This window comes from Alosa sapidissima, chromosome 24, assembly GCF_018492685.1.
Source record: "Alosa sapidissima isolate fAloSap1 chromosome 24, fAloSap1.pri, whole genome shotgun sequence".
In the NCBI taxonomy this organism is placed as follows: Eukaryota; Metazoa; Chordata; class Actinopteri; order Clupeiformes; family Clupeidae; genus Alosa; species Alosa sapidissima.
In genome coordinates, this window is record NC_055980.1 from 2,069,812 (window position 1) to 2,097,234 (window position 27,423).

Consider the following 27,423-nt stretch of genomic DNA (forward strand, 5'->3'; position numbering starts at 1 on the left):
GTATGGGAGGCAGGGCACACTGGGAAAACTAGGCTACTTGCAAAATGCACACTCCCACATCCCACATCCCGTTATGAATGAATGAAGGAAATAATAAACAAATAAAAACAGCCTATGTGACAAGTTTATTGATTAGATTTCAAATCACTTTCAAGTTCACTAGAATTTCAAACATTCAATGCCAGTGTCAACATTGTAACAACTACAGAAACACCAGAGTCTAACAATGCTGAGGCATGGTGTGCTTTTCAAAGAGAGGACCCTGCATGTTGAGGGTATGATTAGAGGTCACTTTCCCCATACAGGGCACTGGAAAAGGCTGTGTAGTCCAGTGCCCCAGGCACGCCATCAGGCCCCGTGTAGGGTGGCATGCGCATGATGCAATACTCTGCCTGCTCTGGGGGCAGCTCTCTGCGCAGCTCGTCCAGAAGAATGTAGGGCTGTAAAGATAGTGACAGTCAAACAAGAATATCATATTCTGAAAAGCATATCTGATCTGCATTGCTCTGCACACTGACAGATACCAATGACCACAAGGAAATGGACCAAATTTAAAAATATATGCAGTTGCCCCCAGAATTATTGGCACCTCTGCGAAAGTTGACAATGAGGAATATAAAATCATCTTTTCAAAATTGATATTAATGCCTTAAAGGAATTATCCGGAGTAAAATGCACTTTAGATCAATTTACGATGATTGGGAGTACATACGTTGAGTTGACATCAAAATCATGTCATTCGGATGTGTTTTGAGAAAGTTCGATTTTACCATTTTTAGTCAAAACTCGTTAGCCTGGAAGTGACCAGGGCAAGTCATTTCGCCGCTACAAAACGCTATTTTCATACCTTTTCTACAGTTCCAAACAACATTACACTTACGTGGTAGTGAGTAGAGGGTCCCTAAAGCCAAACCGAAGTATCCCGAGGTCTTTATGTGGTCGGATAGAGAGTCCAGAATGAATTTCATCAAGCCAGTACCTTTCCGGAAATGTTGCTGCTGCAGCTGGCGTCTTTAGGGGAAAGTCTGTAGGAGTCGATTGCCGAGTGTGGAGTAACACGCTCTGGAAATTCACAATTTCATCGCCGTTTTAAAAAAAAAAAAAAAAAAAAACATAGTCCAGTCCATACAACTTCATTTCAATTTCGAAAGAAATACTGGACTATGTTTTTTTTTTTTTTTTTTTTTTAAACGGCAATGAAATTGTGAATTTCCAGAGCGTGTTACTCCTCACTCGGCAATTGACTCCTACGGACTTTCCCCTAAAGACGCCAGCTGCAGTAGCAACATTTCCGGAAAGGTACTGGCTTGATGAAATTCATTCTGGACTCTCTATCCGACCACATAAAGACCTCGGTACTCCCAATCATCCGTAAATTGATCTAAAGTGCATTTTACTCCGGATAATTCCTTTAAGTAAAGGAATTAGGAAATGTCCAACCTTTAAGGACACCAATTTTCTTTGTGAATGAATAATGATCATAAATAAATAAATGTTCTTCCTTAAAATACAGGGGTAAGTATTGGCACCCCTATGTTAAATTCTCATAGAGGCAGGCAGATTTTTATTTTTAAAGGCCAGTTATTTCAAGGAAAACATTTATTTATGAAACATTATTCATTCACAAAGAAAATTGGTGTCCTTAAAGGTTGGATATTTCCTTATTGTGTTACTTAAGGCATTAAGATAAATTTCCAAAAGATGATTTTATATTCCTCTTTTTAGTCAACTTTAGCAGAGGTGCCAATAATTCTGGGGGAAACTGTATGTATTTTATGGTCAGCACTATTTACAGGCAGTTTGTCTCCTCCCCAAGTGGAATGATGAATAACCCAGATCGAGGTTGAATCTGGAGCCTCTGGTCCAGCTGCAGCAAAATCTAGAGTGTAGAATTTAGAATGTATTTCAGAATCTGACTTACCTTGTCTCCAGCCAGAATCTTGAATGAGGCCATGACTTGCTCAGCTGTGTCTGTTTCAGATGTCTCCCGTGTCATGAAATCCACGAAAGATTGAAAAGTCACCAGGCCTTTGCCATTAGGGTCTACCAGCGACATGATGCGGGCAAACTCGGCTTCACCCTGTAAGGGAACCATTAGACCAATAAGTCTGCTTTTTTTGATATACTCAAATTGTCCAAAAATAATCTATGCATGATATCACTGTTGAAGTAATAGACACAAAAGTACCACATCAATTTTGTATATTTATGTCAGCAATAACAAAAAAAACAAGGATGTGTCTTCATTAGGTGTACCGGATGTGGCTAGGAGTTCTGCAGGGATATATTATCCATTGGTTTCTACATTTTTGTGAAGAACTACAGAATGATACTAGCAATAACACATTGAAATGTAGGAGTATAACAACATGCTGCAGTGTCGACTGTATACATGTATCAAATGCTCAATATGGACACTGAGCATCCACTTGTAGGTTTGTAAGTACAGTATATCCAATATGTAAAGTATCTAATATCCATCATCTATTTCGTCAACTTAAGAAAATTTCAGACTGCCCCACAGCTCTTCCAAATAACTGACACAGACAGCATGAACCAGCTGCTTCATGACTTTTGTGTGAAACCAGGAGTGTCACTGCTATTCTCAATGTTCTTATTTCGTCATTTCCTCTTGACATAAAGTGAAGTCTATGGGCTGCATTCAGTGAAAATAAAACCGTGTGGTTGTATTTGTTCATTGAAAATGTCATAGAACTATTCTGATGAACTAGATAGAACATTAAAAGTGTTGCAGTCTGAACTTGACGACAGCTGGATTGAGTGAGTTCCCCTACCTGTAGCTGTACCTGTACTAGCTGGCTCATAGAAAAATGACCTGACTAAATGGCTGAATATTCGTTTTCATTTTTTAATTGACTTCAGTTGTCCATTCATTTGTTTTCACCGCATTGTCCCAAACCAGAAGTGGACACAATGTTGAGAATAATTATAACCGTTACTTCACAAATTATTTAAGGATGGGTTTTTACTGCTGATAAGGAACATGGTCATGATTTTCTTTTGCTAGATGATACTGCTGTTTCTGTGCCTACCAGATCGTAACCCATAGATATCAAACAGGCCCTGAAGTCATCTGTTTCCATACCACCTTTCTTTTTCTGCAGGGAGAGAAGAGATCATTTTGAAATGTCAGCCTAGTGATCCAGTATGATATTAAGAACATATATTGATTATCTAATTCATTCTCTTACAAAGTACTGGGTTGTTGTACTGGGTGCAATCACCTAAAACACAACACTCAAAACCACCACCATATACACCTGACCTTTGATCACAGGCATTTAAAGCAGGTATTGAAGCAGTATACTGAAATAAAACAGATCTAGTCTTCCAAAACCAAATTTGCTACCATGACATTTACATACACATCATGCTCTCTGAAAAGCCTTATTAAGATGCGTATATACAGTATTGACATAAATCATTAAATGTAAAGTGAACACAAAACCATACCCGGTCAAAGTGAGTGAATGATGAACGGAACTCTTTGAGCTGTTGTTGACTGATGCCCTTGGCATCACGAGTTAGGATCTGTGTTTCCACTTCATTTATGGTCCTAGCAATGGTAGTAAGGAGGACTTCCCAGCCCACACGGATGTGCTACATAACACAAACAGGACACAGAGCACTTTGGTCAAGTTTTTATCACCATAGATGGGTTGGGTACATGCTCCAGTCCTCCTGAAAAGTGATGAAATTAAAAGCAATTTTCTCATATACTGTAGCTTCATGTAATAGAATAAGGAAAAGAAAGTGTGATAATAAGTGTGATAAAATAGATAATCATACATATATATTCTAAAATGGTACCCCTAAAAAAGATGAGCAATTACTGGATTATAGTTAAGTTTTGAAGTTACTATTTCACCTTAATTAGTATCACAGATGTATTCGATCTTATATTTAGACATTTAGGCCCCCATCATACACTCAGCACCAAGCACGAAGCAAGGCTTGTTCTTATCTTACACCCAATTCAGTGATGAATTTTTCGCCATGCACTCCATTTTAGTTGAACATTGCGCCTGATGGGTGTGTCAATTAAAGAAATAGGTGTGATCAGGTGCATGATCCAAAAATCGCTATCTTACACCCTCTAAAAATCATTACGCCACTGACCAAGAAAAACCTGGTCTATGGCGACAGGCCCATATAAAGCACAGCTGAAGACACACTGTCACGAGATGTAAGCAGCACTAAGAAACAAGTCCCAAACGACTCGTCTGCAGGATAAATATCCTTAGGATTTTTCTACTATTATTGGGATAAATGTTACTTTTGTAACCTATCAATTGAAAACACTTTCCTATCCATTCAAATAATAGGCGAGTGCAGATGCATGTAGGCTATACTCTGCTCTTTAGTAAACCAAGGTTTAGTGGAATCCCTGTGTTGCATACACAGTTTCGCATGCAAGTAGGTTTCTTCAGATGCGCTGACAAAATACCGACGTCCAGTTCGTTGTTGTGCTGCTTGCTCTTAAAGGGAATAACAGATTGACTTAAAGGATGTTACACCCAAAACACACCCATGACTGATTAACCCTTCAGCAGGGCAGTTTTGAACATTCTAACTGAAGATTCTGTTCTGCAACAATGTAAGATTCTAAATTTCCAGAGAAATTTCGAGAGACGGCTCGCTGAGGGGACGCTATGCTCTTTGGTATCTACAGTGCTACGCGCTCCGCTCTAGTCATGTGCTGACGGAGACAGAGGCTCCCATGCTGAGATCACAATTGATCTGCACTCAATTGCTCTTCCTTAGTGACCAGTTGTTTTTGTCTCGGTAGACTAAAATTGAATTTCACGGTCTGAAACTAAATTTCAATTTCAATCTAATGAATCCAGTTTCAGCATCAAATTCGGTTTCTTAATGCAACTGCTCAAATTCGGCAATTCAAATGCAAATACAACATATTCAAATTCAGTTTGAGGTGACAAGTTTTACTCTACACAGAAGTCTCATTAAGAGCTACAGAAAGCACTTGTAGAACTACTTCTTTCCGCCACATATCAACTAATTTTTCAACTTGCAGGACAAACTGGATGGTTGCTATGGCCAAAGGCCAGTTGTTAGGCATATCCCAGGATTCTGTTGAATGTTAGCTTTGTAAAATAGCTGTTTTACTTAGCCTACTGCCATGTAACTGAACTAAAAGCAACCTCAGTCATAAGCTACAATGTTGCAATGCTCTGAAAGTCTGACACAACACTTCACAACAAGTTCGGCAAATTAATATACAGTACGGGCAAAAACTGGATCTACTTCATAGGTGTGCAATTAACAGAAAAACAATTTAAGTTCTAAACACCGCATCGCAATAGAAAATTCAACAGAGCAGTGGTATCTAAAGTACTGATCTCTGGTCATTTAGCGGTAAAATGCAAATCCATTTTTGCAAATCCATTTTTGTTTGCAAACAGAAAACCATTACAAGTTTTCTATCATCGCCGTACTTCTCTATATGTCAAAATACAGTAGGTTATATCAACAGCATGACTTAATAAACAGAACAAATATTCTGTACCTCCATTGAGTAATTTGTATGCTTGTTGTCAAAAATGAGACACTCTTGAATATGCTGATGATCTCCTTCCAGCTTGTCAATATTAGGTTTGTAGTTGATGATGACTGATTCAAGCTGTTTCATCTGACCCATTTGGTCTTCCAGAGTGCCTCCAAGATCCACAGAGTTGCGAGCAATTTCCTGAAGATTGAGAACAACAACTATAAAAGGCTGTCGGAAGATCATGTTAATTGGAAATTAACTTGAGTGGAGGTTTACAAGTGAATAACGTTTTACCTCCATCCTGGTCTGAATCCAGGGTCCAATAACATTGGCCTGGGCAGCAAACTGACGCCTCAATCGTTCATGTGAGTGCTGTTGAGCTAGCTCTTCCTGTAAGGAACTATCCCGCTGAGGAACTAATTTCTTCACCTGTTCAACACCACAATAATCCAGCAAAAGGAATGTTGCATTAAGAAGGTGATCCTGCTATGTAATGTTTATTCACATTCATGCAAAATCACACTCTATACTGATATGACTGAAGAAAAACTTTTTCCATGCTTTTGTTAGTATTCCAAAGAAAATTTTCCTTGAAACTAAAATTGGCATATTCTCATATCATCAGCTGTAATGATATGCAAGTATGACCAAATAGAAGAATAGAACAATGCCAAGGATGTGGCTGTAGGCAGACGGAATTGCCAAAGGACAGAAATATTGATATATTGTCATTATAGACTATATTGCATAGCCTAGCAGCATTTGCATAGCAATGTAATATAAAAATGACCTCTCTACTTTCCTATAATCAATTAAGATCTGTAATCACAATACAATATAAATTGTACCCATTTTAGTTAAATGTAATTTTATTGTATTATTATTATTATTATTTTAATAATAATTACAATATATTATTATTATTATTATTATTATTATTATTATTGTATGTATTTTTTTTTTTCTTCCTCCTCTGCAATGTTATGTAGGTTGTCTTATTATTTATTTTATTTTGTTCCATTTATAGGCCTAGGCCTACACTTTTTTACCACAATTATTGTACTATTTATTTTGTTATTTCATTGTCACTGTAATCTCAGCTTCACTGAAAATGAGGACTACCCTCAATGAACCTCTGAGAATAAATAAAGGTTGAATGAATGAATGAATGAATGAATTTGCGCATGTTAATGTCAATTTATCTAGATACATAGGTCTATACTGTACCTCAAAATGTTATCATTTTCAATAAACCACATTTCACAACGTACTGTGCAATTAAAGGCCTAGACTTGTGATCAACTAATGGTGTTGTTGTGGTGCATTGTCTCTAAGTGTCACCAACTGATGATACACATTGGAAATGTGAGTACGCAAGACAGGAAGTTGGTATGGAGGAATGCACATTCTCATGTTCATTTCAGTCTTCATACATCTGACTGTGAGCATGAAAGATGGCATCTGCAAATATTTTTGGTGCATGAAGGCATACAACCAACATAAGGTTTGTCTCAACTCATACAAAGGGGGTGAAAGCAATGGAGAAGGCTGGGCTATGGTGATGGAGAGGATCAGGGAGGGCTGGGGTGGGCAGCTGGAGGACCCTCCACTGTAGCATGAGCGGGGTAGGCTGGGGCCATTTTTAATGATTTTGCTGACAATTATCAAATTCATACTGGTCTTTCTGCTTGCCTTCTTTTTTCTCAAGTCTCAAGTCACATGCCCCATTGTACACAACCTGACTTGATGACACATTATCATACATATTTCCACAAAACTGCTAGGCCTGTAATCAGAACAATGAATAGTACCTTGTCCCATTTCAACCCAATGTCAGCTGGGGTGATATTGCTGTATGGGTTGGAAAGATTGGGAGAGATGCCATAACTTTGCGCAATCTTCTGAACTTCAGTGTAAATGCCCAGTATGGACTGGCGTTCACAGTCAGCCTCAGGCATAGTTGCCTTGAACTGATCATGGGCTGAGATTAAACTCTGCAGACACATAAAACAGGCAAGGCAATTATCTTTTCCTTGTTGACAAGATCAGGACTTGAGTATTACCTCTTATTTCAAAACAGTTTAACATAACACACCATTAATGATTGACATACATAAGTACTTATGAACAATGACAGGCCAACCCTTAAATGGGTATGTTGTAATTGAATCAAGGGACGCAATAGAGCTCTTACGCTTATGATAAATTTTGTGATGCCATAACAATTCACTTAAGTGTGCCTTTCCAAAAGCACTAAATTTGGTGTTGGACACCGATCAACTTGGAGAATCAACTATCAAAACATATTTAGAAAGTTGTTCTTAAATGGCTTTGGTTGCTTTTCCAAACAGAATGAGCTCTTGTGCAAAACAATGCTTCAGTAATAATTCCTTTTCTCTACAAAATTCTTAGAAAGAATTTCAAAGCTCTAAAATGAATGGGTGTCAATTTTGGGAAACTCATAATGACAAAATTGGAAAACAGAAATGAATTTGTTTTCCAAAACAGTGGAGATCATGTTTTGTTTCAGATTCATCTTCAAACACACATAAACACACACACACACACACACCCACCCACCCACACTCACATCCACACACAAACACACACACACACACACACACACACAGACTAACACATACATAAACACACACATTTGAACCATTTATTTATGTCCACATGGAGAAAAGTGGTGCAGGGACACAAATCAGGGTCAGAGACACAAGTATTAGAGATGCAATATAATACACATACAAACTTATGGACCAGTGTATCACTCAATAAGCATAATACTCAGTTCTTATGGGTATAAATAACATGTCTCCGCCATATGTGACGACTGCCAATAATAGCAGAGACGGCACAGTACTTTGCAGGCCGTTAAGCCCTCTTGGCCTAGCTGTTGTAGCCCTCTTACAACCTACCTGTGTGAGTGTCCTAGGCTGGCGAATACTGCACACACACACACACACACACAGGTGCACAAACGCACACGCACACACACATACAGTGGTGGCCAAAAGTATTAAGACAAAAGCCAAATAAAATGTTTTCATGATTTGCTTGCTTGCATGACATGGCTGACAGAAAAAGGTAAGGAGGACAGCTGCTGTACCTGAATCTCATCCACACTGTGCACCATGAACATGTCCTGCAAGTCCTCTATGGCACCCTCCAACCAGTTGTTAAATGGTGCTGATCTCTTGGCAAACTCAAGAAACAGCTGGTCAATGGTCTCAAGCAGCTTCTCTGTTCTCTGACAAAATGCATGAAGCACATTACAGATTATTTTGAGGATCATTAGTCACAACTTTTATTAGTCACACAATTGGCTATCTGATCCAATTTACACAGCCCTGCACCAGACTAGAACTCGCAACCTGGTACATGGGAGGCTGGCATGCTAACAAGGACCAATGAATGTTAATATCTGTCGCTAGCATGTTCCTTAAGCTGTCTCAAAGGGAGAATTACTGACAGCACAGCTTTATAACCCAGTGGCTGTCATTGTGGTCATGATGGTAAAATACACACATACATATTGTAGATGAATAGGGATATCAATATTGTTCTAATCTCAGTTAACTTTTCAGCCATGATTAGTCCATACCTCCAAGGCCTCCCGCCTCTTTTGAGTGAGTGTACCAAGCTGGTCCCATTGGTCGCATATCTTCTGACAGCGTTCATTTATGGTTGCAGAATCATGGTAGTCAAGCTCACTATGTACAAAAATACAAATATAGTATAGTATATATACTTTTTTGATCCCGTGAGGGAAATTTGGTCACTGCATTTAACCCAATCGGTGAATTAGTAAAACACAAACAGCACACAGTGAACACACAGTGAGGTGAAGCAAACACTAATCCCGGCGCAGTGAGCTGCCTGCTACAATGACGGCGCTCGGGGAGCAGTGAGGGGTTAGGTGCTTTGCTCAAGGGCACTTCAGCCGCAGCCCACTGGTCGGGGCTCGAACCGGCAACCCTCCGGTTACAAGTCCAGAGTGCTAACAAGTGGGCCACGGCTGCCCCTATGCAAATGCAGACGCTCATAAATATACACTGTCATAATATACACACTCATAAATATACACTTTTGCGTTGATTTTGGCAATCATTCATGCATTCACCTTGGCATTGTCAGGTGGTACAGGCATATTCCAGGATGACAGAATTCATTGGGCTCAAATTATGGTTAGGCAAGGAGTGGAGCATTAATTCAAGCTTAAATATATGCAACACCCATCATTCAGCTGAAAAAAATCTAGTAAGTGCAGACACTTTGACCAATCAGTGGTGTTACTGTAGATTCTAAAAAGGGAAAGGCATCATGATGTCTTCACAAGTAGATGGAACTCTGGTAATTGTTCAACATAGTTGCAAACAAAGAGCAGGGTCATTCAGGTGGACAGAGCAAAGAAAATTGCACTTGACAGACTATTAAAGGAACACATTTTTGTCTCCGTGCATGCATTGTCTTAGTCTGGCAGCGCCCTCCGCTAGCTTAGTTTAGCATAGTGAATACAATCTCTCGATGCCAGATATGTCGTAGGCGAAGCACTGCTACTTGGGTGCAGAGATATCACGCAACACGAGTACCTTTCCTCACTCGCTACAGCACAGACAATCTCTGCGCCCAAGTAGCAGTGCATCACCTATGCTTTGCCCCAATATAGTCCCAAGCCAATACCTGCCTAGGAAATCGTCTCGTCTTAAAACCACTCGGGCTGCAGTGTCCCTCCCCCCAACATTCTAAATAATTTTTATACATCAGATTATTATGTATCATAGTCATATTATACATCACAGAAACGTGCACTCTTGGGAATCAATACATGACAATATTTTTCATGTAAAATATGTGTAGTGCTTTATTTACATTGTCAGATTAATCTAACTATGTCTCAATTTTTTTCAATTTAAATCTTAAATCTTTAAGTCTTAAATGTAATCAAAAATGCCCTCCTCCGCCTTTGGTGCTTCCCTACCTTCTAGCTGCAGTGTAATATATTATATTACACTACCTTCTAGCTGCAGTATAATATATTAGAAATATTCACAGGTATCCATAAAAATGTAATAATCATGTTATATTTCTTAAATTTCCCCTTGGGGATCAATAAAGTATCTATCTATCTATCTATTTTATCCAATAGTTGTGCAGATGTATAGTCCATCTTATACACACCAATTGAATTGAAACAGTGTTACTTTTCATTTAAGAGCAAGATTATGCTTCTAGACAAAGTGGTTCATATGCAGTAAGCATTAGATTGTCAGTATGCATTTTGGATAACCAAAAGTCCTATGGGGAGTTTCCATAGGGCATTTTACAAAACGCATGAGTATTCCTTGGCAAATAATGGTCTAAAGTACTCATATTTTCATTCTTTATTGATCTACTTTGCACACAGCTTCACAAGACCTGGTGTTAGGGCTCAGTTGTGCTTCTAAGTTATATCAAGTGACCTAGAGGGTTGAAATGTGGTCAGTTCAGAGATGCTTGTTATCTGGCAGTAAGAAAAAAACAATATTCTAACCTCCGTAACTCTGTGTCAGTACATTACACAGTTCTTCTGATTATTTTTCAAGACACGGCAGTCTCTCAGCTTTCCAAAGAGGTCAAGCATTTGATTATAGGTTGGCTCACTTTTACTCACGACATGCTATCCGGCTAGATTAATAACACTTTGTTAGATTTTATTAGATAAGCAGTTTTTGCAGTGCAGGAATCAATATCAGAGCAGCAAGGCACCTGTGCCTGTCACCAGGACTTGACATGACATGACATGACCTTCCACCTACTTCTTTTGTGCAAACAGACTACCTCATTGTTCAAAGTTCAGCTGCCAACACAGCATACATTATCCACTTTACTGTCATCCCCCAAAATCTTTCCTCCAGATAAGACTTTTTAAGGATAACTTATTAAGAGAAAGCCTAAAAACAGTGGCAGAGAGATTAGGGGAGTTATGGTTTCACCTCTAAGCCCCTCCCTGCTCCTTTGTATGTGCTAATATGCATCCAATCACAGAGGTCAACATAGAAGGGAATCCTGGCTTGGTATTGTATTGCTAACAGCATGTGTTGGATAGAAGGCTAACAAATATCTACCCCTAAATAAACTCTACCTCTTCTTCCCCCTTCTTTTTCCATACTTCTGTTGTCTCTTATGACAAAACCCTTGAGCTTTAACTTGGCCCTCCAACAGAGAAGATTTTCATGGCAGCCACTTAGTTCAGGAGGAGACACATCAGACCCCACCACTGACCCCAGAGGGAGACATGGAAATGGAATCCATAAGGGAGCTCTGTATGCTCAGTCCTCTGCTGAGAAAGTATGCTGCAACACTAAGGTCACCCCTCAAGCTTGTGGGCGAATACCCGGAGTGCTGTGAAATACTCTCACCCACCACCCCCTTCACTAGTCTCATTTATCACTCTAAAGCAACTGAGCCAGAGCTAGGGAAGGTCACCTCAGTATCCTGACAGATTTAGAAGTAGACTCGCTGTATTTGTATCTCAATATCATAGGCAAATACTGGTGTTTTCAAAACTGGTACCCCTCGAGGTGGCCAAACAGTTTGGGGATTGTTGTCTTCTAACATGTCTCTAATTTAAATTTTGGCATAATGCCCCTGCCTTTTTGTAGCTTAAAGATGTAAGTTATCACTCTGTAAACAAACCAACTCCAATATAAAGGGGAGGAAAATACAGGTCAATAGGGCAAACCCCTATTTAACTAACAGATTCCACCATGGAGTTTATTATTTTCATTAAGATAATTATTTTTGTATTACAAGTTGCTTTAAATGTTTAAATAAATACAATAAACAATACATAAAAAAATAAGGTATTGTCTTACTAAATATGCACTGTTTCGCATTCATATACAAAACAAAAATCTGAACACTGGATGAAGCCAGGTTCAACTGTCACATGTTCCATTTTCATTTAACTGACATATAAGACCCAAGGGTTTTTACAGAGGTCATTTCTTCATTCACATCTATGTTATATTTTGGATATCTTTTTTTCATCAAGAAATAAACAAAAAAAAAACATTGCCATAATTATTACCATCTCTGTATTTAATATAGCATCTCATAAAGATTGTGCTGATTCCTAGGTCCTCCCTTGTCTATTCTCTGTAGCTTACCCACTGGTTTTCTGTGATCAGGGGACCGATCATAGAAATTATTTTTTGTCTATTATACAAAAAACAAATATATTGAAATATATTATATATTGATATAAAAAAGTGTCAAATTATATGTTTGGGCCAATTTTAAATATTTACATTTTTTTCAAAATATATTGTTAAAATATATTTCAAATATATTTTTTATGTATAGGAGAGCATTCAGTAGGACCTGTTATTTGGCTCACTCTTTCACTCTCTCTTCTTCTTTCCCTGCCTTCTTTGGAAGCCCCCAAACTCCTGTTTTAATGATAACAGTCCAAGAGTTTGTGTTATTCAAAGCATATATGTTAGGTCATGTTTATGAAAAATATATTGCTAATATACAGTATGAATGCAGTAAAAACTAAATGTGCCATTCACTAATGTGTTATGTAATTTCTTAACTCACTTCTCTTTCTTTTATCTGGCTTCACATTACCTTTCCAAATAAAGTTTGTTTCTTTCAGTCTGTCACTAATAACCAATGAAGATAGCCTATGTTGGAAAGAGGTGCAATCCAATATATATTTCAAACATATTTTTGTTGTGTATGGGATGTAACGGTGTGGTGAGTTCCTTAAGCCATTCAGTTATTGATTAATAAATAAGACATGTTTGCACTTTCATTTTGAGACAGAGTCAAATGCACTCATAGACAGTAGCCTTTCTACCTTAATGCACAGATCTCATTATACGTTTAATGTATGTTCGGGCAGCTACTCCTCTCTTTCTAGTACTGCATAGCACCATTGAGTCTTGTACTAGTACACAGTACACGGCCATATCGACCCACTTTCACCCCTGCTTGTTAAATTCACTTAGTCAATGAAAATGAGGGCTGTTTGTAGAATTCTATAGGATTCAAGTTGTCTTGAACACACCATCACATATGTGACAGAACTCTCCCATTGACTTGTATTGCATCTACAGTACAAGGATACAAGGATACAAGGATACAAGGAAGTTTATTGTCACATGCATATAGTCACTGGAAGTAAGAAATGCAGTGAAATTATGTCTGGTGTCAGCATATTTGTGCATTTATGGGGGGGGGGGGTAAAAAGTGCAGTAGAAGAGGGGTTTAGTAGATTAAGTGGCAAGGGCTGCATAAGAAAGGTGGGGGAGGATTGGGATTGGGGGGGGGGCACCATCACGGAGCACCCAAGAGCAACAGGGGCAAGGAAAAACTCCCTTACCAAGGAAGAAACCTTGGGCAGATCCACGGCTCAAGGGGCTAACCCAACTGCCAGGGGTCTTGGTGTGTGTGTTGGGGGGGATGACAGGGGAGATGGGATAGTGTTCTGTGTATGTGGGAAGAGGGCAGTGTGCAATATGTGTGTTGGAGAAGCTTCCTCATGAGACAGTGTGCTGTGTATTAAGGGGGGGGGGGGGAGCTGCAAAACTTTATTACACATGTGAACATCTTTTCACAAGCTCTCAATAATAAAGACCCTATTTTGACTCCATATATCTGCCACCACAATTATGATGAGGTTAAAAACAATGGTTTTGTATTCGAAGAGTGAGCACATAATCTACTTTACCGAGCTAATTATTCCATTTGAAGATGTAATGGAGGAAGCCTTTGAAAAAAAGGAAGTCAAAGTATGCAGAACTGGTAGCAGAGGCAAGAGAGCAACACTTCTGCTAGATTTTGGTTTTCAAGGACGCTCACTGAAAGGAGCTGTAAAACAGTTAGAGGCTGCTGAAAAGGCAAGCCAATTGCTATGATTCTCACAGACTACTTGGGGTCATGTTGTAACTTGAATTGACTCTGAGATGTCCGAGTCTGAGTGGTAGTTGTTGGTGCCCGCATCAAGGGCTTGCATGTCGGTTGGGTATGTTGCTGATCGGATCATAAGCGGCCACAGGAACAGTCTTCCCTGGAAAAGACATTGCCTGGATGGCAGTATATGTTGCTCAAAACCTGTATACATCATTCAGAATTGGTTGTGCCTTGCCAGATGTGCAAGAGGCCCACCTGCAGTCGGCCATTTTGAATTGAGAAACAGTAACACAAATTTGATCATGTAAAGCAACATATTTTATTATTTTATTTTATTTTATTAGTTGTTGATTCCCAAGAGACCAAGCTTTCAAATGGTGTATAATATGACTATGCTACACAACATTATGCTGCATAAAAATGACTTAGAATGTTGGGGGGAGGTGGGTGACTGTTTCATTTCTGGAACGCATGGAAACTAAGTGGTTGCATTACTTGCAATCTTGGGGAATCATCTTATGCATATTTATTCCACATTCGTTTAGCAGTTATCCACGAGACTTTGAATACTCACTGTGCACGCTACTAAGGTGAACAACTGCAGACACATTAGACAGCCTTAATATCTTGAATTAAACTGGGTTTTTATCCTATACTAGCCTACCACATTTCACCATTAAGGTGTGTTTACTTCTATTTTAAACTACAGGCCTAATAATAATATAGTTTTTAATATATCCAGTTATTTTATTGTTCAAAACGTCTTGACTGAGTAGCCTATAAAACTAGTGTGTTTTAACCAAGGCTTTGAACGGGTTCAAGAACGAAAACGAAAACCAGAAACTTTTGATGTTTTGCTACAAAACCAGAAACTTTACATTTTTTATGTTCCGGAACAGGATTGTTTAAAATAATGGTAACCGGTTAATACCTTTATTTTTTCGTTCTTTGACAATATTTATAGGTAACCTTCAGCAAACCTTTAGAGAACATTCCCTGAACGTTACCTGTTTGTAGTCCAATGTTCAGTCCAAAATGGTGAAAGTGCTACCAAAGCACTATCTAGCAGCTGGTAAAAAAGTGTTCTGCCTCTTCAGCTTCTATCCTACCACGGTTGCAGCTATGTGATTGGGAATGGGAGAGGTAATAAAGACTGGTGTGGTCCTTACTTGAGCTCCTGGGCAATGGCAGCAATCTGTTCCACACGGTCTTGATGAGCAGCCAGATCACTCTCAAAAGCCTCATGTTTCCTCAAAAGGGCTCGCAACTCGGTCAGAGATGCGGCCTCATAGTCCCTCTGCATCAGCAAGCAATCTTTACCTGTGTTATTATGAAATACCTTATTATCCTCATTATTATTTTTATTTTCATCATTTGTATTGTTATGTAGTAGTAGTATTATAGCTATGTGCTGCCTATTACCTTCAGACCATGCTTCATGGGTGGCGCCTTTCTGCCGGAATTTTTCTGCCAGATGGTCTAGTCGCTCAAGTCGACGAATCTCACTAAGCAACCACTCCTCATAGCCCTTCTCTGCCTGGTCAAGGCCTTGCCATGCTGTGGTGATATCCTACCGACCAGAGAAAATGACAGTTGACAGTCAGCTGTTGATGAACTGTCTGTTGTTGCAGGCGTTTTCGTTCAACAGAAGAAGTAATCCGGAGGTCACAACATTGCTTCCAGGCTCTTTTAAATATCACACCATTCTAGTTGTTATTTATCATCCATAAAGAATTATGTTTATGTTTGAAATCTTTGAAACTGACTCTACCATTAGTCCTCATCATTGGTTGCAGTTACTAGACTTATTTCCAATACATCCTCTTTACTAGAGGTTTATTATATTCTAGTTTATTATTCTATTATTCAAGGTTTATTACTCTAATTTTTTGTTACATACTGAGCTCTTGTCTCCTTGCCTCTGTCCACCAGATCCACCTGCCCCTCCCTTGGATTTACTGACAATGTATATAAAACGTAAAATGGTATTATAGCTGCTGAGAAAAAATGGCACAAATTCATTAGATTCCAATGATCTCAGTATAGTTTTTTCATCTACAGGTAATGATCAATATCTAACGCAGTGGTCACCAAACTACGGCCCGCGGGCCGGATACGGCCCGGCGCCTCATTTTGGGTGGCCCCCCAAAACATGTCTGTGGTATGTAGCATCCGGCCCGCACGGGAGTACGACATCGTCAAACTATAACCTCCGCAATTTCCCCCATTCATTCTCTATGGCGAGTCTTAACAGTACACATGTAATACTCTTTTTGTCCACTGGTGGTTGTTTTGGCACTGTTTCGCGTTTGCCAAAAAAACGGAATGAAATGTACAGGCCTACCTGCAAACAATGTAAGAGGCCTATGCTGACTGCATCAGTGCTCAAAGTATTCTAAAAGTTTATCCATTAATTGTTAATAACTAACTAACGTCTATTCAAGTCATATTTCTGGGACTTTCTGGGATAATTATTTCTATTTTTTATTCACTCGTTCAAATGTTCATACAAAGAGTTCACAAAGTTCTCATAAGGTGAGTGAAAGTTAGAATGGTGGTAATTTCAGACCACTTTAAATTATTTGTAGGATATTCACAACATGTGCTGCGTATTCAAAGACTCAGAGTTCACACATTTTTAATAAAATATACTTTTGGGACTCCCTGCTAATACTTTTGGGAATGCAAAAGTATTTTTATTAGTAGGCCTATTATTTAATTTGAGCTACATTTTACACTGATCTGACATGATGGCAATATAAACACAGCTAACAATGGTATTAAATTGCAATAGCCTATGATTAAATGTAATGGAATATTCAACTAAGGTAGACTGCTGTTCACAGCACTAAGCTATTTATGGTTACTGATATACTCCGAGTTTCTGGCCCTCTCTTAGAGCCAGGCATAGTGAGCTGGCCCTCGGAAGAAAAAGTTTGGGGACCACTGATCTAACGTTTAAATACTTTGCTGAGACTGAAAATTGCTACAGGAGCTTCATACCACACGATAGATTGAAAACAGAGCTGTTAAATCCAAATGATAATATAAAAGTACGACTCACCGATACCATCTTCCCCTCAGATGGCATAAAAGCTGGTCGGTTGCTGATGCGAAGTTTGGTCTGGAGTGTGTTGAAATTTATCTCCAGCTGGCACTTCTCTTGGACTTTGGGAGGCTTGTGCATTCGCCGATAGTCACGGAAGTCCTCCAGCTTTCGCCTCATGGCCATCATAGTCTTTTCTGGGGCACGATTTTCAAGCCAGGGTGTAGTACGACGGATCCACTCCAGCAGCTACACAAAGACACTGGTCAAGCTCTATGAAGACTCCAAATAACCACCTAGATCAGTGTTATTTCAAGTAATACCTCACTGGCCAGCCTCTCGTACTCCTCCATCAGCTTCTCATTCTCCTGATTTACTCCCAACACCTTGCAGATCCTGTTAGCTGCAGTCTCTGCCTGAACACAAAACATCACCACTGTCTTATTTCAGTTGACATTCTAAGACCAGTGCAACACAAATCCATGGAATTAATTAAACTATGGCAAACGCATACTGGCTGTGCTTCCATTACTTTAATAGGTTTCAAGTCAAAGCTAACTTGTCCTAAGTTACATGGATCACAAAGGAGCCATGGTGACAGTTTTAACAAAGACTGTACAGGTCTGTCCTGGGCTCTAGAAATTAAGATATGGACATCAATGTCTGCCCAGTGTATGATGAAAGGAGGTCTGATCTCAGCAAAACAAATCGAAGATTATGTTGACGTTATATCTGACGTTATACCTGTTCTGCTCCAGCAAATGCATGATAGAAGCATGAGACATAGGTCATGATAGCTCTCTCATCTGGCTTGGGCGTGTTGACAATGTCTAGTTAAAAGGATAGACAGGGTGAATAAGAGGAATGAAGAAACAATACAGAAGTGACAGGTTCTGTGAATGAGGGAACTGAGATGACTGAACAGAACAGTAAGAGGGTTTTACAAAAATACTTAGGAAGGTGGAGGTTACAAAAAAGGAAAATGTAAAAGGGAAGTTGCCCTGAATTTATTCAGCCCTGAATAATAATTTCATTGCCCTGAAGGCTCTAAGGCTTTTGCCATCTTGGCATAAACTTTTAGCCCGGTAAACCAAACTCATTCACGAAGTGAATAGTCTGGTCACTCATGATTGAGAAACCTTTCCACCACTTGCATTGCGATGGGCATAGACTTTGAAATCATTGGTCCAGCCTAACCAATCACATTGATCAGGGATTCATAACATTACTTCCTACTTCGCCTAAACTTTACAAACTGACAATAAACAGCATGGGCAGTCAGGAAACTATGTACATTGGCCTACCTTTGCTGTAAATAAATGTACACATTCTTCCAACTACAATTTTTGAAGTTTGCAGGCGTTGCTACTACTATTTATCACAGCCACTTTCGATTGCGAAACTATAGTGTCATCCCCTCTCATCGCTGATTGGACAGGTAATCTGCCAACCGATGGAAACGTTAATGAACTTTGGTGTTCCAGACTAGTATCTCTCTGAAAGAAGATCTAGGTGGGCGTGGCCAGGCCAATAATCTTTGGGAAGTCAAATTCAATTATTGAATTTCTTTGCATAAAGTCTATCAGCCAGTTCAGACAAAAGATATGAGTTGTAACTACAGTAGGCTACTTGAAACCAGCAGCATTCTAATACCTCATATAGGCTACATGTACACGGTTGTTTAAAACAGACATTTTTCTACGGGGTTGGGCCTCTCATCCACACGTACACAGTGGTTTTAACTCTCTCAAAGTTCGTGTTCAGAGATATTTTTTGTGGACAGATTTAGGAAAAAAAAACATGGATTGGGAATTTTTTATTTTTTTTTAAATATCCAGGTATGTGGATACCAGGGCCTAACACCAGACAATCAGACTATCTTGCAACCATGCAACAGACTCAACATTTCCATAACATCACCAATTTTACAGTCTTGTCTTTGTCTCACAGAAATAAATTCAATCTTTTAAGATTACTTAATTCTGACCTGTCTCTTCTAAACCCCTTTAGGAGAAATAGGGAGCAAAAATACATCAGTCTAAGATCAGTGCAGGGAGAGTATTTCAAGATCCTGTTTTACGCCCGGTCACGGTGCATCATTACCCACTACTGTGTCCCTAGCCATGAAAAGACAGAAAGCTGTGCTGAGTGTTTATTACCCAATGTGCTTAAATGTCCAAAAAAAGATTTTTATTCACTCAATTAAATGTTATTGAGGTAAATGTTGCTGTTTCAGTGTTCATTCTTGATACATTTTCAACTGCAACCCATTGTTGGGCAGTATACCCTACTGTGAAAGCTCAAGTAAAAGGTGGGTTCTGTTCGCTCTGCAGAAGTATGTTCACTTTGCAATTCGGTCACCATGCAAGTGTTGGAAACAATTTCCAATCATGAGTGTCCATACTATTCAAAAAGTGAATGAGTCTGGATTTAACCAGGCTATAAAATAGTAACCTGACTCTCGCCAGATGAATTTCGTTCCACCTAGCTCCGCCTAGCTCCTCACATCCATCTGGGATCGGTTCCATTGAGAGTGATTTCAGCACAAGATTGTATGGTAGAGCCAATCAGGACGCAGGGCGGGAGTTTCATAGATGTGACGTTGCGCATTTTTTAATAAGGCCCAGCCTTCTGAAGCACCACTCCAATGGATCAATCCCAGATGGATGAGTGGAGCTAGACGGAACGACATTCATCTGGCGAGAGTCAGGTTAATAAAATAGGGCTCCTTAAGTTGAACTTAAATTGGACTTGAGTTGAGACAAGAGAAAAGCTATTTCTTAGGAGTTTCTTATGAGAAATGCAAGACAATGGTCAACACTTATGTTCATCATTCATTGAGCTCAACAATGGGCTCAACTAGGACAAATAGGCTACACAAAAAAGAGATCTGATTTTTCTTTCCTCTGGGTAACTAACAAGTCCACAGCCACTTGTGGATGTTGAGTTTATGTTTGTTAGACCTTATGTTTAGTCATCAGATTTCTCTTATATGACAGTTAGAAAACAAAGAGGTAATATTTTGATACCTTCTGCATCCAGCATTTTGGGGATATCTAGATGCTTTTCAGCAACCTCAAGGGCCAAATTGAGGTTACCCACTGGATCATTCTACAGGGGCCAAAAAAAATCCACCATGAGTTTCTAAAATAGAAATGAGTTAGATCAAGGAACAAGTCAAATTGAAACAAAGAAACAATACAATATTCATATGCAGTACATGTCTAAATTGTTTACAGACACACAAAAAAGCAGGCATATGCAGTGAGAACAGAGGCTGATGCCAATATTTGCTAATTAATTTTTTGACACGTCGTAGGGCGCAATGAAACAGAGATCAGTTGAGTAATTAGCTATAATAATGAGCTTTTTTAACATCTACACGGACATGACAGATATTGGCTTTAAATGAGAATGTGTCATCGATACTTTCTAGAAGATTCATGGAAATCGTGCAACTTTAAAATAATTCATGCACTGACAACTTCTTCATCTGTGCACTAACCTACCGTATTTTCCGGACTATAAGTCGCACTTTTTTTTCATAGTTTAGCTGGTCCTGTGACTCAGGTGCAACATATATATATATATATTTATATATATATGTTTTTTTCCTCTTCATGACACATTTACTCCAGGTACTCCTGTTTTTGTGCAACATAGTGTCGCTTGTTAATAAATTAACCGAATGGTTTTGCACAGCAATTCAATTAGCACTAGTTTAAGTGAGACAGAATTCATTAACACATTGTATGATGCGCTGCGTGTCATAAAAAGTACTGTATTTTCCGGACTATAAGTCGCACCGGAGTATAAGTCGCACCAGTCAAAAAATGTTTCATGAAGAGGAAAAAAACATATATATAAATATATATATGTTGCACCTTAGTCGCAGGACCGGCCAAACTATGAAAAAAAGTGCAACTTATAGTCCGGAAAATACGGTAGATATTAGTAGATTAGTAGATAATAGATATGACCTGAAGCTTAAATTGGTGTTAACTACAGTATGCTATTGGTGTTTGCAAGGTTTTGCATATCTTTTAGACAGATAGTTCAGATAGTTTTAGGCCAAAACGTATAGCACTCAGTAGCAGCAACATTAGTCCTCTCCCATGCATAGTGAGCATGTGGCTGACCAATGACCTTGTTCAACTTTGCGTAGTCAATGAGATCAGGGCGATGTCTATGTATCAGAGCACAGAATGCCAGGCCATCTTTCCAACTTTGTAGTCACAAAGGAAAAATGGGTGTCAATTTAACGATCAAATGTAGTACAAAGAATTTTGCTGAATACACGACATGAAAGAATGAGACAAAAATAATACATTTTGTGTACATCAGGGAAATCTTTGTTTCCATTGCTAAAAATAGTATGTCATATTTCTTAACCAGAACAATGTTTGCAAATGTGTGTCTATAAAAAAAGTAAGTATTATGGTTTGTCTTAATGTCTGTTTGATGCAGCAGGCCTCTCAATCTAAGAAAAAAATATCCTATGGGAAACAAATATTATCCTTCTACCATATTATGAAGTCACATTTAAAAACAATTCCCTAACTATACACTCTACTCCCAAAACTGCTGAGAAAACAAACATCATTATCAACACCACACAAAAGCCCTCAAAGACATATACACTACACACTGCTACTGTAGTCACATACAGTAAATTACTGCCATGCTTATCCTTTTCCCCAACAACAACCTCTTTACATATTGAACACAAAATAAAAGATGCAAGTAACGTATATTTTTTGTCACTGTACTATAATAAAATGAACTAAAATTCAGTGGAAAAGTAAATTAATGTAAAAATATGACACTTTACTTGACAGTATCGACATAAGAGTGACATGACACTGTCATGACATTTGAAACCTAACCCTAACCCCAATCCTAACCCCAATCCTAACCTCTAACCCTAACCCCAACCCCAACCCCAACCCCAACCATAACTCTAAACCTAACCCTAATCCTAACCCTAACTTGTTATGACAAAAAACGAAGGTCACAGGCATTATGTCATACAGTAAACGTTTATGACTTGTTTATGACACGTTCATGACAGTGTCATGTCACTCTTATGTCGACACTGTCAAGTAAAGTGTAACCAAAATATGCAGCTGGTTTTCTTTGAATATTGAATGTCAATGCTTCCTGAATGAGCACATGGTGCAGCAATATGAATACATGTGTGTGTAGGGTTTTGCACTGAAACAGAAAATTTGTGTTTATAGTTTTGGGAAATGGCTCTGTATTACGGTATGCCATTATTGTTTTATTTGGGATGTTTAGTTGATAAGTCTGATAATAATGAGTAAGCATTAAAAACTGTGTTTGTAATTAATTTAACAGTGACTGAACTAGACTAGTCAGTTTAGCTTTAACATTGTTGGAGTCTTTCAGAGTCTCCAACACTGAAACCGTGACAAAATCCCTGGTGACATGTATGTACAAGTGCTGATCGGCATAAGAGATAAGATAAGGACAATCACAACTTTGACAATATCCTAAAAAGGGTTAAAGAGAAAGTAGCACCAGTAAGTGTTTTCTCAATGGGTGAAATATTTAAAATCACACTAACCTGCAATGAAAGTTCTGAACATTAACATTCCGGTAAGGGGCAGTCTTTCTCTGACACCAAAGGAGGAGGCCCTCCTTAGCAGATGTTTCTGAAATATACACATTTTATATTTTGGGTGCGTGTGGCGCTCTGAATAAATACACAATACATCTGAATTTACAAACGGTTAAGTGTCGCTCGGAGCGCTCATAATGGCATTTACGAACGCACCCCAAGTTAGCTTTATAATAAAGAGCATGATCATTAAACAATTTCATTCATGCAACAACTATCTTGCTTACCTTCAACAGTAATATCCTGGATGGCAAAGCGAAGGATGATGGTCCAGATCATGCCCAAAGTCATCTTTACATTTCCATCCACAATTTCTACGGGATAAAAATAGCTATATTTATGCAGAATGCCATTAATATTTCAGTTGCCCTAAAAGCTAAGAAGCAAACAGATGGAGAACGTGCCTACAGTCATGATACTTCTCTGTAACTTATTACCATCTCAAAATGATGCCAACCTACCCTCTGCACCAATGGAAACGAGCTTTACTCCTTTACTGGTAATGTACTCCAATGCTTTGTTAACATTGGCTATTTTGTGAAAGCGCATTTTTCCTCTGTCAGGTTTAGGTAGTCGTTCCCCTGTAAACCAAAAAGCCATCTCTTAAAAACTGCAGAAATGACTGCAAGAGTTACTGAAAAGAATCCAGACAGTTAATGTCAGTGTTACCAGAGATAACCTCCAGTAAGAGCATAAGTTTGAGGCCATTCCGGAAGTCCTCCTCAATATTCTCAATCTGAGTCCCCGCTTTCCTCAGGTGGGAGTTGCACCAAGCGGTAAAAGTCTTCAAAAAAGAGAGGAAAAGAAGGAAATAATTGTCTATATGTATGCATTAGTAAAATAACATCTTAACCACATTAATTATATGGTCATTTCTAAGTTTACACCAAAACTTACTTTTAAAAGAAAACCATGGTTTAGCCACAGCACTCATGTTTTAGTGTCAGCAAAAAAAGTTGTTATGCCAACTGAGTTTTACAGATTACTTAATACCAAAACACAGTATAATGCAGATAGACCCAAAGCAGACAGAATATAGAAATTGAAGCACAGTGAAACACAGTGAACTGGGGAGTCTCCACATATAATGACCACACTATGATGAGGCCTCTGAGCAAATTCTTCAGTTGACTAAAAGTGTTATGTTATGTAGCACACAATGCTTCCGAGCTAATCTCACGCAATCATGCTGAAAAGGTAAAAGTGCCAGTACCAAGATATAAGCAGAGCAATAACAAATAGCTACAACAACTATACAAAATGTGCCAAGCCTTTGTCATCAAGTGCTGCTAAATATGTGACCTGCCAATATCACCCCATGGATGACTAATGGTCCACCAGACACATTGCAAACAGGCGATTCCATTGCTATTGGTGGACATCTGAATGTCCCCTATCCACCACACACAACTATATTCAGAACAACAGCTGGAGAGTTAGACAAGAAAGCATGTTGTGATAGCTGTAAACAGGTGTTCATTGCCAGATATCATTCTAACCTTAGAAATTCATTTTTGTTATACAATTGTATTTCATTACATCTAGCAAACTGAATAGAAACTTGCAATAAAATATTCTGTAGCTTAATATTTGTATTTGTTTTTTTATTTTACTTGTAGCTTACTTGTGCCTAAACTACAAGAACAACACAGGAGTTACACCGCAACTCATATATGAAATCACTTTAAATTCATATTATTTTCCTTATTAGAAATACTAGACTTGACAACAGGCATGTGAGTGTTCAAGAGGCACAAAGTGAAAAATCATGAGAGCCATAGTGGCACTACTCCCGTGTATCTTCATCACCAAAAGTGAACTGCATGGGGTCAAGGCTGCATGTTCAAGTGATGGAGGACCAACAGGTCAATAAAAAAAGTGACGGTAAACCCTTTGCCAGATTAAAGAAGCCAGCATGAGGTGGAGTACTAACACAGCAATGTCTCTGAAAATAATTAACTGTGTATTTGACCTGCTGGTTGGTCAAGAAACCTATTTTCTGCAGTCATGCATGGGTTTAGATGTTAACTTGAACCTATGAACACAATAAAAAAAATCAGGCTGTCGTCTTTAGCAACAATGAAAACATCGAAACGACATCTTTCTTTATTTCACAGAAAAACGGTAGGCTAAAGCAGCAAATATGTTTATTACCAGAACACTGATCACATTATATACACATACATGCGTAGTATAAATTGTCCCAATATGTCTGTTTCTAAGTGGTATAGCTTAGGAAATTAGTGTGTAACATTTATGTCAATGACATATGTTCCATTAACACTTTTCTGACCTATTCTGACTTTAACATTACCTATATATCCGTCTATACTCTCATCAGTGCCCTCTAACTATATGGCCCGATCAGTGCAGTAAACTTGTGCTTACCAGTTATATTGGTAAATAAACTGAAAAAGACTGGACCAAACAAATCTATTGTTTATCCTGAATACATCAACAGATGTATCAACAGAAGAGCATAAAAACTGTGCAGTGAGTTATGTTGGAATACTGCATAAGCGATTCACAAATGTAAGAAAAATACACCAATGTCATGGGGAGTGATCCAACACTGTGATTTCAAAGAATTGTGGCTCCTAAATATAGATTTTATGACTGGATCAAAGCCTTCTTTCAGCACCTACTATGTTTGGATCGTCACTGTGCTGTGGCCTTACACCTTGACCCAATGAAATGTGACACCATTACCATTATACCTCTACAGTGCTATACCCTTCAGTCCACAGACGTCACTAGACACATTTATGTCCCCCCCCCCCCCCCATAACACACACACACACACACACACACACACACACACACACACACACACACACACCATCCCCTGGTCAAAAAACAGTGAGGCTACTTGGTCAGGTTGATGCACAGTAGATTTCATCAATATTTGTAGAGAAAAGATGTAATGAGGCTTATCCAATCAATTTCTTTTGCAATGTGCAAAACAGGCCTAGACTTATGTTCTGCTATTGTCACCTTCCATGCATGTGTAAAATGAACAAATACAAACTGAAGTAGAACTAGTTATCTAAAGTTAAACTTTAAATTAGGCTGTTACCTGGAATATAGGATAGACAAACCCATCAAACAAAGAATATGTAACATTAGGATGTATCCTTTCTCTCCTGGTCCAGGATTCATAATTAGGCTAATCTGTAAGGTTATTTTTTTATGTTATGTGGCACCTTCAACTAGGCTTTGATGGTTAATTGCTCCCTGTTACAATACATTCTAAAAGTAAAAATTATACACATTTAAAGCCAAGACCCCAAGCTTTCATTTCATGTGGGAATTACTGCTGAAAGAGTTTTTGAAGATGAGCAATTCATGCATGAGTAAAAATTGTGACAACCAACCCCGATCTCCCCCATAGTAGGCTACAACAAATCCCATCCTATGTGTCTAAATGAATGGTAAGTAGCCTAGGTTAGCCTATTGCACATAGCACTTCTTGGAAAACAAACCTTCCTCTGTTGCTTCTCCCATGCCGGGTCCAGCAGAAGATCTCTGTCCCACTCATCCTCCTGGGTCATGTAGACTTCTTGCACATAACCATTGTTGTATTGTATTGTCTCTTCTTGGAACATGACTGAAATAATTTAGAACAGAACAGAAATGATTAGTGGGTAAGCAAATCTGTTGATCCTTGCTGCCTAATTCGACCGGGATGTCTTATGCCCGCCGGTTGCCTTTCAATTAATATTAGTTTGTCATGTGACTAATGTCACGCATTGTCCCCACATGGCGGCACTATCCTACTCAAGGACTGTCGAGTGGACTATCCCAGACTATGCCGTCTGTGTCCTACACACAATGATGATGGTTTGAGACAAGCTATTGGCTAGTCGATTTTTTACTTTAGACCTGCTTTAGACACGCAATGCTTTAGACCCCCCCATCCCCGCCCGGGGGGACGCAAAAAAGAACGCAAAAGGGGCTCTAAAAAATATTCCCACCTCTACAAAGATAATTCCCACTATGGTCCTTCGGGGGCTCCGTATTCCTAGAGTCTGGCAGTAAAGAAAAGTATAGTCAAGTAGGCCTATAATCATCAATTTGGAATTATCCGACATTTAAGTGATCGGCCTAATTGTACAGGGGTGTCCTAGGCCATTACAAACACAATTTTGCTGTAATTCAGGCATTGATAAATGTCTGTGGTAGGAAATAGCTGTGCACGTATGGGCGTTTTCATGTTTGCTCTAGAACAGGGGTGGGCAAACTTTTTGCCTCAAGGCCCACATTGCCCCCCCCCCCCCCCCCCCCACGACACACACATAA

The 27,423-nt window shown here is 38.9% G+C and overlaps 1 protein-coding gene across 1 annotated transcript; it reads right to left on the reverse strand.

The window, feature by feature from the left end:
- Nucleotides 1-106: 106 nt before the first annotated feature.
- LOC121699989 (alpha-actinin-2-like) lies at nucleotides 107-26,841 on the reverse strand. The gene is made up of 21 exons (XM_042082589.1): nucleotides 26,607-26,841; nucleotides 23,794-23,908; nucleotides 23,586-23,705; nucleotides 23,352-23,438; nucleotides 23,071-23,158; nucleotides 21,630-21,708; nucleotides 20,513-20,594; nucleotides 18,228-18,313; nucleotides 17,807-17,899; nucleotides 17,502-17,732; nucleotides 15,860-16,007; nucleotides 15,607-15,757; nucleotides 9,141-9,249; nucleotides 8,646-8,786; nucleotides 7,342-7,524; nucleotides 5,825-5,959; nucleotides 5,549-5,728; nucleotides 3,475-3,621; nucleotides 3,054-3,119; nucleotides 1,922-2,080; nucleotides 107-440 (listed from the first exon to the last, which is right to left on the reverse strand). The coding sequence occupies exons 1-21, from the start codon at nucleotides 26,727-26,729 to the stop codon at nucleotides 282-284; spliced, it is 2,682 nt and encodes an 893-aa protein (XP_041938523.1). The 5' UTR covers nucleotides 26,730-26,841; the 3' UTR covers nucleotides 107-281.
- Nucleotides 26,842-27,423: the final 582 nt, after the last annotated feature.